At 53.2% G+C, this 15,209-nt stretch overlaps 1 protein-coding gene across 2 annotated transcripts in view; it reads right to left on the minus strand.

Moving 5' to 3' along the window:
- The window catches only part of PCSK7 (proprotein convertase subtilisin/kexin type 7), a 56,430-nt gene that overhangs the window by 32,835 nt on the left and 8,386 nt on the right, over positions 1 to 15,209 (minus strand). For both annotated transcript variants that reach the window (XM_073321063.1, XM_073321065.1), the window contains exons 5-8: positions 11,790 to 11,880; positions 9,952 to 10,006; positions 7,040 to 7,178; positions 3,426 to 3,526 (exon numbers count right to left, since the gene is read on the minus strand). In XM_073321063.1, coding sequence (XP_073177164.1) covers positions 3,426 to 3,526; positions 7,040 to 7,178; positions 9,952 to 10,006; positions 11,790 to 11,880 — 386 coding nt within the window. The remainder of the gene's footprint in view (positions 1 to 3,425; positions 3,527 to 7,039; positions 7,179 to 9,951; positions 10,007 to 11,789; positions 11,881 to 15,209) is intronic.

Genomic DNA, 15,209 nt, shown 5'->3' on the forward strand with positions numbered 1-15,209 from the left:
TCTTTGGCTGGCAGCAGACGGTGCAGAAGGACTGCATGCCATCCACATCCCATGGCTGCTCGGCAGAAGATGGTACAATAGGACTGCTAGCCATCCTCATCTCTTGCCTGCCCGGCAGAAGATGATGCAATAGGACTGCTAGCAGTCCATATCACCTGCCTGCTCACCATAAGATGGTTCAATAGGACTGACTGCAGGACTAAAGAGAATGACCTGGTCGAGTCACTCCAAATTTAGTCCCTGCGCCCATGTCTGCCCAGGCGCTCCTGGCCGACATGGCCAGGAGCACCTCAGACATGACGAGGACGGCTACCAGTCGTACTGTACCGTCTGCTGCCACAAGGCAATGGGTTGCTGCTGCTGTGTAGCAATGCCGTACCGCGTCTGCCAGCACCCAGGAGACATAGGGTGACGGTTACCTGAGCGGGCTCCATGCTTGCCGTGGTATGGCGTCTGCACAGGTAACTCAGGAAAAAAGGCACGAAACAATTGTCTGCCCTTGCTTTCATGGAGGGAGGGAGGGAACAGGGGCCTGACGATATGTACCCAGAACCACCCGCGACAATGTTTTAGCCCCATCAGGCATTGGGATCTCAACCCAGAACTGTGGGATAGCTACCCACAGTGCAACGCTCCGGAAGTCGACTCTAGCCTCGGTACTATGGAAGCGCTCCGCCGAGTTAATGCACTTAACGCACTTAGAGCATTTTCTGTGGGGACACACACACTCGAATATATAAAACCGATTTCTAAAAAACCTACTTCTATAAATTCGACCTAATTTCGTAGTGTAGACATACCCTCAGTGATTGGTGCAGCACAGCCACGGGGACCAGGCAGCCTGCGCACAGCCGAGATCCACCTGTGACGGGACAGTCTCTTGCCGTGTGTTCCCCTTTGGAAAGCAAAGTCAGAACACAGTTTTCTAACATAGGGTCATAGCCAATGTTCCCTCTAATTTTTGACAGGCCGTATGCGCAAAAGATTTCTTCTGTGCAAATTTTTGTGCGCACAGTGTTTTGCCGTGTATGCGGAGTTTAGGATCTGTGTGCACGCGCACACACGCGCAGCTGAGAGGGAACAGTGGTCACAGCCCGTTAATGATGGTGACAGAAGCGGGGGAGGAGGGAGCATGAAGAAGCTGCTTTGGAGTGTAGCCAGAGTCCCGTTAAAGCCAACACCCTCTTGATGCTTTAGGACAAAAATGTGTGTTTAGGTTTCCCACTAAGAATCTGTTGAGATACAAAATTTGACATGGGCAAGCATGTGGAGGGGCAGTACTCTCCGGACGCAATGATCCACACGTGCTGGTGAGAGAGGGCTGCCTGACAGGAAATAAACAGATCACCCACTGGGCAATATGTCTGTAGGAGCTAGACCGAAACAAGTGCCCCCTCTCCCCAGTGCTTCTCCTAATTGCTTTCTGTGCTGTGGCACCAGCAGTCCCAATGCCTGCTGAGATGACCCCGTGGGTGAGTGGGCTCAGGCAGGGCGACTAGACAGGTTAGTGATGGTGAACTGTATTTCCTCCAGCTCTGCAGCTCTCAGTTAGTTAAGCTGTGCTGCAAGCCAGGAGGAGGAACTGGGTCCAAAGCTCCTACATCTAGACTGGCTGCCCATGACAGGTGAGCAGGACTCACCCATTTATCTCTAGTGACGGCAGCCACCCCAAGGACAACAGCCTCCTGCCCCGCTGCTGCAAGGGGAACCCGGGCTCCAGCACGCCATGGTCCTGAGCACACCGGTACCTCGCAGGCTGGTGCACATAGTGAGCCAGCCACACTCCAGCAGAAGCAAATAAAGAACAAACCCCAGACAGACACGTGTTGTCATGTGACGCTCCCTGCTCCAGGATCCTGGAGCCAACAGCGGAGTGGGTTCAACGCGGGCTCGCGCCCACCTCTGAGGCACAACAGCATGTCGCAGAGATGCCAGCGCTCGCTAGCTGGAAAATTAGAAGGGCTTTCATTACTCATGCTTGACTCGCAGCTGGCGAAGGGCCCCCCCACAACGGTCTGGCATTGGGATTTTATGCCTTTCTCTGATATATCCCGCAACGGCCACTCTCTCAGACGGCACACCAAACGACGGGGACCATTGGTTTGCCCTGGGATGGGAATGGTTAATTCCCGCTCTGGGCTAGAGCCACAGGTCTGCTGAGCTGGCTTCAGCCCCATACCCTGGAGGAGTTGGGGGCAGGAGAAAGATGGCAAAAGGTGGCTGTACCCCTTTACACTCCCCTGATCCCCGTGGTCTCTAGTTCAGAGGTGGGCAAACTTTTTGGCCTGAGGGCCACATCGGGGTTGCAAAATGGCATGGAGGGCTGGGTAGGGAAGGCTGTGCCTCCCCAAACAGCCTGGCCCCCGCCCCCTATCCGCCCCCTCCCACTTCCACCTCCCTCAGAGCCCCCAACCCATCCAACCCCCCCTGCTCCTTGTCCCCTGACCGCCCCCTCCTGGGACCCCTGCCCCTAACTGCCTCCCTGGGATTCCACTCCCATCCAACGCCCCCTGCTCCCTGTCCCCTGACTGCCCTGCCCCCTATCCACACCCCCGCCCCCTGACAGGCCCCCCAGGACTCCCACGCCTACCCAACGCCCCTGCTCCCTGTCCCCTGACTGCCCCCCGGGATCCCACCCCCTATCCAACTCCCCCTGCTTCCTGTCCCTCCCTGGGACCTCCCCTATCCAACCCCTCCCCTCCCATTCCCTGTCTCCTCCCCCCACCCCGAACCTCAGCGCCATCCAACTGCCCCCTGTCCCCTGACTATCCTCCGGGGCCTCCTGCTCCTTATCCAACCTCCCCCTTCCCCTGCCGCTCAGAGGGGCAGGACAGGCTTATTTGAAAGCCTGTGAGGTGGGCAGGCGCAAGGCGGCGTTACTGCAGGGGAGGGGGGACAACAGGGGAGGGGCCAGGGGTGAGCCTCCCCGGCCGGGAGCTCCGGGGCCTGGCAGGACGGTCCGCGGGCCGTAGTTTGCCCACCCCTGCTCTAGTTGGTGTTGTGCTCCCATGTGCTGGCTCTAACAGCATCCAGCTGGGCTGTGATACCCGTCAGGAACAAGCACAGCAGCCCTGGTGACACCCCCAACATCATGGCCAGGGCTTGGGATGGCCTGTTACTCCAGCTTTATGCCATCTGGGGATCCTGCCAGCTGGAGGAATCCCAACAGCTAGAGCAACTTCACAGGCATGGCTGCAGCGGCACAGAGGGACGGTAGCAGGGGCCAGAATCTGGTCTATTTATTCTGGGTGCTCACCTTGGCAGGGAACAACCAGATGGGAGACGTGCTCATGCTCTTGCCCACCCAGCTCCTCCAGGCTCAGCTCATTACTGCTGAGAGCAGACCGTGGGGCCAGACCGCTCGGCAGCCGCTCAAAGCTGGCTAAGAGGGTAGGAGGGAAGAAGTTGGCTTATGCATTACTCACAATGCTCCTCCTCAACTTATCCCCGCCGCTGAAGGTCACTGCCAGCATGGAAGCACACTCCTCAGCATAGAACGGCCTGTTCCCCTCGTCATCCACCGCACCTGGGGAAAAGCGAAGGAGAACACGTCAAGCTCCAGGGGTGCTGCCTCTCTCACTACACGTCCCAGCTGCTCAGTTCCTAGGCAACTTCTCAGCCTTCCCCCTTGAGATGGTGGCTGGATTTTTCACTCCAAAAAAGTGATAGACTCTAGAACTCCGCACTTCCAGGAGAAACCAAGTCACATATCGAACCGCTGACACTCCTTGCGTTTCAACGCACACCGGCCTGTGCAGGAAAGTTTCACAGGTGAGCAGAAGGCCTGCTACAAAATGGCCCAGAATTAACTTCCACATAGTGTTATGCCCAAACAAGTCTTATCCTCTTTGTGACCCTGCCAAGGAAATTGAGACAAGCTTGGTCGTTCCACCCTTCGCCCGAGCCCTGATCAGTGGGGAAGTCCTACTCTGTGTAACGCTCCCTCTAGGGAGGTGGCTATCGGAGTCCAAACAGCTCACGGGCACCCATTGTTTAGGCCAGTTACCCCATGGCCACGTCACCCCTCCGGTTGCTCCCTTCCCTCCAGGGCAGGTTGGGGACCAGGAGGATATTGGGAGTTTGCAGATGAGCAACTGAGCTCAATAGTTAGTAGTACACTGGCTCTCACAGTGCCTGGACCATGGATCGCCAGCAATCCCCAGAAGGAAACCTGCTGGAAGCCAAGCAGGGGAATAGGACGTTGGGAAGGAGATGGGGCCAGGAGGGTATCCCTTACAATGCAGTTTGTAAGATGGAAAATCCAGAGGACTTTTGAATTTTGAGCAGTGCTCAGCAGTTTGAAGACGGGCTTATCCAAAGCAAGCCTCCAACCCTTCTGGGTTTCACCAGTCACTATCTGGCATGCACCTACACACACGATGGTCTAGTCTGAACAACTGGCAAATTCCTTCTCAGAAAGCACACAGAAAATATCAATTAAAGCAATTTGCTTACAAAACCAGAACTATCCCAAGATGGTCTTCGCTCAACACCTCAGTCTCCATGAAAGACTGCGTTACTACGGGATCTACTGAGGGGCAGCCTGGGCTCGCGGTGACATCACAGAACCAGCACCCGGAGAACAGGATTCTAATCCCAGTTCTGCAAGGGACTTCCTGAGATTTTAGACAAGTTACTTCCTCTCTCTGCGCCCTAGTTTATCCAGCTGTATAATGGGGAGAATAATACCCACAGCAAATTACCGTTCGTCAGGAGCTAAGTACCGGCATGGTAGACTACCACACAGCTATCTCCTGTGCACGCTGCCCGTCGTGCCCGGGTCTGGAACACAGGCCCGGGTGCATTCTGGAATCGTGAGACGGTGCTGCTGCACGGACACATACCTACAGCCAGCGGCCTACAGGGCTGGGGCTGCTGCCTGTACCCTCCCACAAAGCCAACCTGTTCCAGTGTCCGAACAGGGGCCCTACAGCAAACACATACCCTGCTTGGCCTCCAGGAAGAAGTTCCCAGAGACATTTACCATATTAAGCCTCATTTTATTCAGTGAAATACCAGCAGATGACGAGAAGCAGAGCTCTCAGCCTGCTATGTTGCTCAGCAAGTTTTCTATCCATAGCTACACTGGTCGAGTCTCATGAAGAAGCAACTCCTGCCCCCCCCCTCTTAACACACCCGTTCCCTCCCCAGGATTCAGAAATATCTTGGATATTAAACTGAATGGAAAAACCCCTCTCATACATTGGGAGCAAGGGAGGGGAGGACTTGTTGCATTTCTCTGTATTATCATCGTCAACACAGGCAGCTACTTGGATGTCTTACTAATTAGCCCTTCACAACAATTAATCAGCCCCGACATCTATGAGACGCAGGCAAGTTACTTCCACTTTATACCTGGGGAAAAAGCTGCAGTGAAGTGACTTGCCAGAGGCTGTACAGCAAGAACGGGCAGTTGTTCCTGGTACCTAGCCCCGTGTGCCATTCCTTAGACCATGCTGCCTTCCTCCTCGCTAACTCACATGCAGGGCAAAGCTGAACTATTGCCTGCAGGGGAAAGTTTCAGTAATTCAGCAAAACTGAAAGCAGCAAAATCCTGCAATGCAAGGGAGGAAGGCAAGCGGGGAAGATACTGGTGACGTCTCATTAACTGTGCATTCTGCAGTGAGAGCACAGATTTTAATATGCATTTTCTCCCTGCTGGCCCTACAGTAGCTGCAGTAAATAGAAGCCATCAATCACAGAGTTACATTTCATTTGCGGAGCCCACATCACCTGCATACCTCCTGGGCCCCAGAGCTTACAGAGCCATCCATTGTCACGGGCAGACAACGGGGGGGGGGGGGTGTTTAGGAGCTAAAACCCCACACAGCAGGGATGGTTAGGGCAGAGTCTCGGGGGGGGGGGGGGGTTAGGAGCTAAAACCCCACACAGCAGGGATGCTGCAGAAATGAAGGCTCATTGCAAGAGATAAAGCTACTTGTTCAAAATGAATGTGCTATAAACTGTTTATGGTGTCCCAGAAGCCCATAATCTTATAGCTTCTGTCATTCCCCCCCCACCATCCTGGTCCACCTCCCCAGGCGAATGGGTATTTAAATCTGGGAAAGAAGCATTGAGGAAGAGCTGCAATCAGACAGGACGGGATGTAATGGCTCTGGCAGACTCTCTCACACTTGAAGAAGCACTTCTCTTTCATCCAAGGATCTCAAAGTGCTTTTCACAGCGAGCCAGGCCTCAGACCTCCCCCTGCCACTCACTCTTACAGAAGTGCCCTGTCAGATGTGGAATTTCTAGGCAGCCTGGAGGGAGACCCTCGCATGATCAGAACTTGGGGATGCAGGGAATCTGGGAATTTCCAAATGGGATGCTGAGGGCAGGAGTTACCAGCTTCCTTCGGCGGTGGTACCGGTTTAGCAGGCTATGCCAGCCAGTGCCCATTGCCTACTGTTCAGCTCCTCGCATGCTAGTCTGTCACAGGGCTGGGTTGCTGTTGTCGTCATGAACCTGGGCTTTGGGGTGAACCCCTGAATCAGCCATTCTGGGGTCATGGCTCAGTGATCTCTATTAGAACAGCTGCTGTTTGGTAGGTTTCGATTGCTGCATGATGACTTTCAGTGCAAACAGCTCTGACAGAGACAGGGACATTACGTGGGTGATCTCTGGAAGGAATGGAGGAGAAACTAGACCCCAAAGTATTTTTTCATGGCTGGCAGCTCTACAGGGAAGAGCTTAATTCTACTTCCCATTTCACAGATTTTACCTCACTCAGCTTCTGCCCTAGAGAAGCCGGATTATATTTTTCCTTAAAAAAGAAAGAGTCGTCATTCTCGTCTTTACAATCTTTCTCTAGGGCATGGCACAAGTATTCCCTCCAAGCAGCAGCAAGAGCCTTTCATGCACACCTCTGTGCCAAGGCCCTAATGTCGGTGCCTGCAGCCACACAGACTGCGGAGAGGACTCTGAGCTCAGCTCCTTGCTGGGGTCATACTGGAGAGCAGACCTGGCAACTCGCAGTGCTGCTCAACAATCGCCAGCGCTCAGATGAGCGGGGCCGGGTTACAGGCACACGGCAGGTTACCTATAGTGACGGTGTAGATGGAGTTGGCGTAACCATCGTAGTTGCAATTGTCATTGTGCTGCCCTCCATTGCCGCTGGCCACGACAAAAATGCTTCCAAAGCCCCTGCGACCAGCAATCACCCCATGTTGCAAGGCAGCCTGGGGAAGAGAAAAAACATGTTACTGCTAAAGAGTGAGTTCCTGTTGTTCCCTTATCCAGGCTTACCGGCACAATTACAGCCAGAAACCATAAAATACCCAACTCTGCACCCTGCCCTGCTGAAACGAGGTGCTTTTATAAAGCATTTCCACCAGCAAATGCTGGGTCAATTTCAGACTTGGCATAAGAGGATGAATCTCCATTGAAGCCAATGGAGTTGAACCTGCTTACACCAGGTCTGAACTCAGCTAACCAAGTTTACATCAAAGAGCTTTCGGACTCTGATGTGCATATTTCTCTGCTTTGACTATGTTGATCTGAATCGTGTTCTGCTTTCTTACATTCTCCCTGCAGGTTCAGCTGGAGAAGGTAATCTGTCTTAAACTCGTTATTGTGTAACATTGCTGGATTCCATTCGCAGCACCCATGTTCCAACCCAGAGGTGGCGGTCCTTCTAAAGGCACAGACAGTGACCCTAGCACCTAGTAAAGAGTTAATTGCATGGACCCCTCTGATGAGCAATTATGTTCTATGAAAAGGAGGACTTGTGGCACCTTAGAGACTAACCAATTTATTTGAGCATAAGCTTTTGTGAGCTGCAGCTCACGTCATCGGATGCATTCATAGCTCACGAAAGCTTATGCTCAAATAAATTGGTTAGTCTCTAAGATGCCACAAGTCCTCCTTTTCTTCTTGCAGATACAGACTAAAACGGCTGCTACTCTGAAACCTGTCATTATGTTCTAAGATACTGTGTCCTGGCACTTAGAGCTGGAAACTGGGAGTCAATACCCTTTGGCTACAATTCCCAGCTTACTGTTTGACCAGAAGTCAGTCAAAACCACTCTGTGCCTCAGTTTACCCAACTAGGAAGCAAATGTAATTCCTCCTGCCTCCCAGCAGCGGCATGAGGCTGCGTCTGTTATACACATTCTGAGATCCTGGGACAAACTGTGCTACAGAGGTGCGAAGTAGCTACTAGAGAGCCAGGTGCTGGTCTCAGCATTCTGGACGGCCTATGAATGCTGGGAAAGAATAAATGAACAGGTACAACTGGAATCCATTTGGAACCACAACGTGACAGAGATGTATGCTGTAAGGCATCTGTATCCACGCCACCGAGCTGCAACACAACTGTTGTTCTGTGGTTACCGAGATGCAGCAACAGCATTGCAGGACGAACTCTGCAGAGAGCGCCATCCCATCCTGTGTTAGTTGAGAGCTAAACACGAGCCGTGCACTTGAATTTCTAGGCGCTCACTCCAAAGGAGGCATCATCTAGCTAAGCCCATCACTGTACGCTGTAGGCATCAAATACAATGTATAAGGTAGTAAACGGTGAAGGCTGTTAGGGAATTGGACAATGTTCTTCCATCCCTCTCTGGTTAGTGTGCATTTTATGGGCTGTTCTGCAGAAAGGGCTCTGGAAGGAACAAGTTCAATGGCCACTGGGCAGCCTCCCCTTTTTCAAGGGAACGCCTGGGCAAAGAGATGAGGTATGTGTCCATCCCGGTCTCCAGAGGCAGGGAGTTCCATAGCTCCACTCACAGCCTCGGCCTCCCAAGACCTTCCCCGAGGTGCGCTGCACACCTTCCCCAGAACAGCCGCAGGGCACTCTCAGGGATTCGCAGATGGGCTCTGATCCCAAAACCTCTGAAATCAATGGGAATATTTTCCCTGACTTTAATGTGCTTTGGATCAGGCCCATGGAGAGGCAGTCCCTGGGTCAGCCAGGCTCTTGCCCATCAAGTACTCTATGGATAAAAACTAGGGGCTTGATCCTGTAGCTCTTACTCACATTAGTAAGTCACTGGGTGGCAGGCGCATGGATGGGGAGCTAGTGCACAGCATGGCTGTGATAAATGCTCACTTTTTAGCAAAAGCCAAGAGCATCAGTGTCTTAATGATGCATTAGGGCCGGAAATGGGCCAGGCCTTGATCTCCATCAGAGTCAGCAGCTTGGCTTCTGCCTGCATTTTTGGGGGGTGTTTCATTTGCTGCTCAGTAACAGCGCAGGCTCTCCTGCTGCAGGGCCGAGCAGTGACTAAATATAGAGAAACCCTCAGCCCACAGCCACAATAACTTATAGTTGTTTGCAAGAAGTGAAGGGGCTGTTCATAGACCTGACAGAATGTCTTAACAAGCAGTGGAGCTGGATTACAGAGTCTGCCAGGGGCCAAATTACCTCTGCACTCCAGCAGCAGCCAGACCAGCCATTCTAGGGAGAGGGGAGGAAAGCCCAGCCAGCCCCCAGGTGGATTAATCCAAAAATCACTCCTTCCTTCTTTTCCTTTCCAGCCACCTCTTTCTCTCAGGCAGGGGATTCTTAAAAACCTTTACATGCCCCTTCCAGACTGACTCCCTCTGCCATTTATCCCACTCATCAGGGTCTGGATACTCTGCCTGAGTCCCTTATTCATTCTCAGGCTTTCTGAGGTTGCACTCCTTGGATTCTAGCCGCTCACCGCTACAAAAGCTGTTAAGTATCAAAGGGGCTGAGAGTCTATGTGAGATGAACCTTTCCTTGGAACTTCAAGTCACCATCCCCTACAACCCCGGCTGTCACCCTTTCTGAGGCAACAACAGCTGTCCCTGTGGCACGGTGACCTGGGGTGCTGTGTGCTGCATGATGGGGTCGCACAAGAGCTTTCTGCACCACAGGGCAGTCCCTCCTGCTCTGGGCTTTAGGCAAACCGAGAATCACAGGCTCCAGCCTGGCAAGGCATTTCCCAGCAAGGTGGTCGCTCTGGGGCAGGCTCAGTTCTTTTATACCTTTCCTAGCTGGTGAGGGCCATCCACAGTTTTGCCATCATCATCCGGACCCCAGCTGTGAAGAGAGACACCATGAAAAGACACAGTCACCTTGGGACGCTGCTTTGAATTCAAGTTTTCATGCGTGACTGCAGTGCTGGGAAAAGGTGCCCGACTGGCAGCCCTTTATCTGTCCACAGGACAGATGCAGCACAGACAGGTCAAGGAGCAGCTTCCCATATGCAGCCCTACCCTGTCCAGCATGGCCCACCTCTAGGGCAGGAAAGGAGCTCAGTCTCCATGGCCACCTTCTATCCAATCTGCCAACCAGTGGGCAGGCTAGTGCCGGTTATATGCAAAACCTGGACAGAGGCCCCCAAGCACCGGTCAGACAGGACCAGCTTTCAGCCATCTGGGAGCTGAGCATACGGCACTTTCCCATCCATCTGAGGGGGCCCCAGGCCGTCGGAACCTGCCCTCATGTTCACACCACGCTCCGGGTCTGATTCCAAGGGAGGGAAGGTTTGATTTTGGGAAAGGTTATTCTCCCCAGACACTCCAGCTCACAATGCACCTCCCACGCAGGGTGCCTCTGGGCTCCAGTTTCCCCTTTGTAAGCCTCACCCTCACACAAGGCTGGGTGTCACAGGGGGGCCGGTCTACACCTGTCTGGAAGCTGGCTGATTAAGAATAGGTCAAGCCGCCTTAACTGGGTTTACCCCACAGCTCTAACTGGTTTCACAGTCAGTTTAGTTGGAGCAATTTTAAAATCTCCCAGTGGACAGGCCCAGAGACGGACTCCCATCCAGGAGCACCGAGCACGGTGTACTTCAGCCTTCAACAGCACCGATATGTCTATTAGGAACAATAAAGTCATAGCCACACCTCTGAAATATGATGGGCTGCAAACCTCCACCTGACTCAACTGTGCAGGACTCCTGGCAAGGCAGGCTGGGGCAGGAGACGCTTGGAAAGCTTGATTCCAAAAGATATGCAGGCCCAAGCCCATGTCCCCATGGCCAGCTCCTGCCTTCCTTCCAGACAGGCCCTTGCTGAGAACACACAGACCCTGGCCCCCGCCACGGCGGCTGTGTTTGTGGTGTGGACTCTTCTGCCGCCAGGAGGAAACATACCACATGGCTTCATTAAAGCTCAGCCCCCGGGACACCAGGGCAAGCCTCCCAGTGCAGCGCTAAGAGCCCCCTGGCGCTTTCCGCGGGGTCCCAGGTCCAAAGCCCAGGACAGGACTGGGAGGACAGAAGTGTGGGCTAGCACTCAGAGCAACGCACTGGAAGCCAGAGCGCCAGAATTCTGCCATTCAGTTCCCATCCTCCCAGCAGGGATAGCAATGCCAACCCATCTCATGGGAGGCTCCAGGGGCTTCACTGGGGCCTTCAAAGCCTTTTAATGAAAGGTGCCAGAGATCTGCAAAGTGCTCTTGCATCTCTCCGGGTATCCCCATCTCCTGAGCCAGACACCAGGAGAATCTCTCGCCTCCGGCCCCAAACAGCTGGTGCGTCCCCCGACTGGCCGTTCCTTCCAGCAGACATTATCCCACCGAGCAAAGGGAGCAACCTCTCTTGAGCATTTTAATCTCGTTTAAATGCGAGCACAGAAAGGGGAAAGATGCTACGGGTTTTGATGCTCACGGCCGAGCTGCTCCTTAGAAGCGGAAGAGAGGGAAGGGAGCTGGTGTGGAGGGAGAGGGGCAGCAGCCCTGTAACACTCAGACAACCACCGCTCTGATTTTGCCAGAACATCCCGGGAAGGTAGCCCAGCACCGGGCTCTGCACCACTCATGCTAAGGGGAGTTGTACCATATGTTTTGGCAGGACCTTAGCACGGAGCTCTGGGCTCACCTGCAGCTGTAGATGTCATTGATCTGATAGTGCTTGTTGAAAGCGATAGCCTCCATGCTATCTGTGAGGGGCCCATCCAGGACTCGGATGCCTGCACAACAAAGGACAATTAGCGTTACTGTAATGGATGTAGGGTGAACCAACTCCTCAGCAGGTTCCCAGCAGGGACATCTATGGGCCCAGCATCAGGCCAAACTGGTTCGTTTGTGCCAGGACCAAGACAGTAACCGGAGATGGATTCCCTGGACTCAGGCTAGAGCTTGAGTCAAGCCACACAGAGGCTCATTCTGGGCTAGTGAATGGAAAGCCCAACCCTCCCATTTACAAACTGTCAGAGCCCCTCACACCCGGGCAAGGAGAGGCAGATAAGGAGTCAGCCAGTGAAACACGAGGGGCTGCTGGAAGCAGTGTCAGGTCACTGGGGTGATTTGCACGTCTCTGCTCTAAACTTGGGAGCTGGAGTGGGAGGATGGGGAAGGGAGGCAAAGGGATGAGAGAAGGGGAAAGGGTGGGTCAGAAGAGACAGAAGGCCAAAGTCTTGACCTCCTGGGGTATGTCCACACTGGAGTTGGGAGTAAGCTGTGGAGACAGACTCACACCAGCTCGTCTTACAAACTCAATCCGCACCTCCCCCCGCCCAGCTCAGGTGGCTAGCCCGAGCCTTCACCAGTGCTGTAACAGCAACACGGCTATCTTTCGCATGCTAGCGTGAGTCCCGCTGCCACAAGTCTGTCTACACAGGCTGGGAGGCTCGATTCCAGCTGCAGCACAGATGTGCCCTTGGGGTCCCCAAATAGACCCTGGTGCTTTTCACTAGGACTGAGGCATCCTGGCCAAATTCCAATTCAGACAATTCTATTCTGCCTCCCCAGGCCCCCTACAGCCTCAGCTGGAGACAGAATTTTTTTTTAGTCACCTGTCCTAAATTGCTGTGCTGTGCACTGTTAAACAGCTGATGCGTTCCACCCCAGACCCAGCTGTAATGCAGCAGTGGGCGAAACAATCCCATTACGTATAGGTTGCTAAGTATTTAGGGATCCGTTATGGCAGAAGCGGATATGTATCTGCTCAATATATTATTAATTAGAAAGGCTTCGAAGTTGCAGAACTACCAGATTTCTGTGATCGAGACACTGAGTATTTGACAGTACAGTAACCCCGCCTCCAGAGGCTAGATTATAAACAAATGAAAGCTTAAATGGGACTCATGTTTTCAGGGAACCAAACAGTCGATAGTCAAACGGTTTTGCATCATAGTTTACGTGAGCAAACAATGTTACAAATGGAAACCATGCATACGCCTGAGTTAAAATCTCTACCACAGAGGAAACACCCACCAGTTTCTGCTCCAGGCCGGTGCAGCACAAGTGCCTTGTTTACCTTCACAGTGGAACAGTCCCTGCCCCAGTGCCAAAGAAGTCGAATGAAGGCAGCACTGGCCCTGCACCACTCCCAGCTGTCTGAGATCGGCCGGCTTGCACCAAGCCATGTGTGGTCTCAGGACTGCAAGTGAAGGCCTGGCAGAGGGAGACATCCTCTGTCCCGCCCCTTAGCCAGAGGCTGCTCTGCCTGGTTCCTGCATTGCTTGAGCTGTACCCAATTCACAGACTCAGGGGCAGGTTCAGATTATGGTTTGATCGCTCTTATCAAGCACAGATTCTTCACTCAGTTTATTCCTCAGGAATTTGTTTAGAGTGCAGCTGGCTTTCCCCTCTTCCTCCCCTCCAACCCATGGTCATTTGATGGTAACACTGTGTATCGTTCAATTTGCTATGCTCTTGAGTTAGAGAACAAAATCTGGCTGCTGGCACCCAATTTAATTACTATAGTGACATTCTGCACATCTATAGCACCTTCCATCCACAGATTTACCTCAACACATGGGAGAGACATTCATTTATGCTCTCACCTCCTCTGCAAGGGACAGAGCTTCATTTCTCCAGTGGGGAAACTGAGGCACGGAGAAAAGATGTGTCTTGCCTGAGGTCACCCTGGCAGAGTTGGGATTAGATCCGCCCTATGCCCAGCCCCATGGTTTAAACCACAAGCCCATCCTTCGTGTTGCACTCTGCTAAATAAACTCCACTTTCCAATGGCAATAACCAAAATCTCCAAGCCAGGGAGGAGCCGGGCAGGTACACACTACAGAGGGGTCATACAGCAGTGCACACTTACTGAGGGGCTGTGCAGGAAAAGCCATGGGCAGGGGGAACTGCTCCAAGAAACAGAACAAATTAACCGGGCAGGAGCACGACTGCATTTTAGTCTCCTCTTTCGGTTCCATTTTACTTGCGCAGTGTACGGTCTCCGTGGCTGTACCCCGCACCGCAAGAATGCTGGCTAGTGCTAACCTACTGCAGCTCATGGGACATTCGGGTTCATTCTAAGGAGAACAGCACCATCTGCTGGACAGAGTGAAAACACAGGACTATTAAGTTCCTAGGCATCCACTGGGTGTGTGTGTGCAGCAATAAAACACCTGTGGCTGTCCCATACCAGCTGACTTGGGCTCACGGCTTGGACTGCAGGGCTATAAAACTTCAGCGGAGAGCCCGGGCTCTGGGACCCTCCCCCGTTGCGGGTCTAAATCCTCTCCCTGAAATCAACGGGCGTCACGGTGGTTTCAGCACCTACTAAAACCAAAGGGTAAAGCCAGCAGGAACCGGCTCCCTGGTTTTGCACAGAACGGAGTGCAGCCACGCCTGCGCACATCATGTCTGCGAAGACGAAGGGCTAGGTGAACAACAAGGTCTGCAGGGATGGGACACCGCTTCACTTCACTGGAATCACAAGGTATGGAAAGGATTCTGGGAACCAAACTGCTTGGCACCAGAGTGCATGTTTATCCAAGACTCATTTCAGTCGAAGCAGGAAGCTTTTGGCTCAGTTTGTGAATGGAAAGCACCGATGGCCAGTGCAAGATCCACCAGCCAGCCTCTCGCATGTGGAGTGGGGAGTCTCACGCTATGGAGACACTGGGGCCCAGCCACTTTCAGAGCTGAACAGAAACCAGACTTTCTCCAAACCACAGGGCGTGTCAGTTGCCCTGTCCCATCACACTGGCTTCCTGGACACCTGCATGAGGCCATAAGTGCACAAGGCCATAGCGTCGCTGTTTGGGAAGCTCCCTTGCTGCCTACAATGTCGACCTAACTTACATGTGCAGGGAACAGCTGTTCTAGCAATACAGAAATGGGTCCAAGCCAACCCACAACATCCAAACCCCCCAACACACGGGGGGAAATGAGATACCCCTGGCATTTCCCTTGCAAAAATGCCGACTAACTCACCAACCGGATTCAAACAGCTTGGCACGGGAGCAAAGCCAACACACGCCAATCAAACCACCCCACTAGACAAGGGGACAATACACAGCAGAGAGGACTGAAAAAGGCACCGAACTCAGCATACAAAGGTGGC

Source organism: Lepidochelys kempii, chromosome 22 (genome assembly GCF_965140265.1).
Source record: "Lepidochelys kempii isolate rLepKem1 chromosome 22, rLepKem1.hap2, whole genome shotgun sequence".
Classification (NCBI taxonomy): Eukaryota; Metazoa; Chordata; order Testudines; family Cheloniidae; genus Lepidochelys; species Lepidochelys kempii.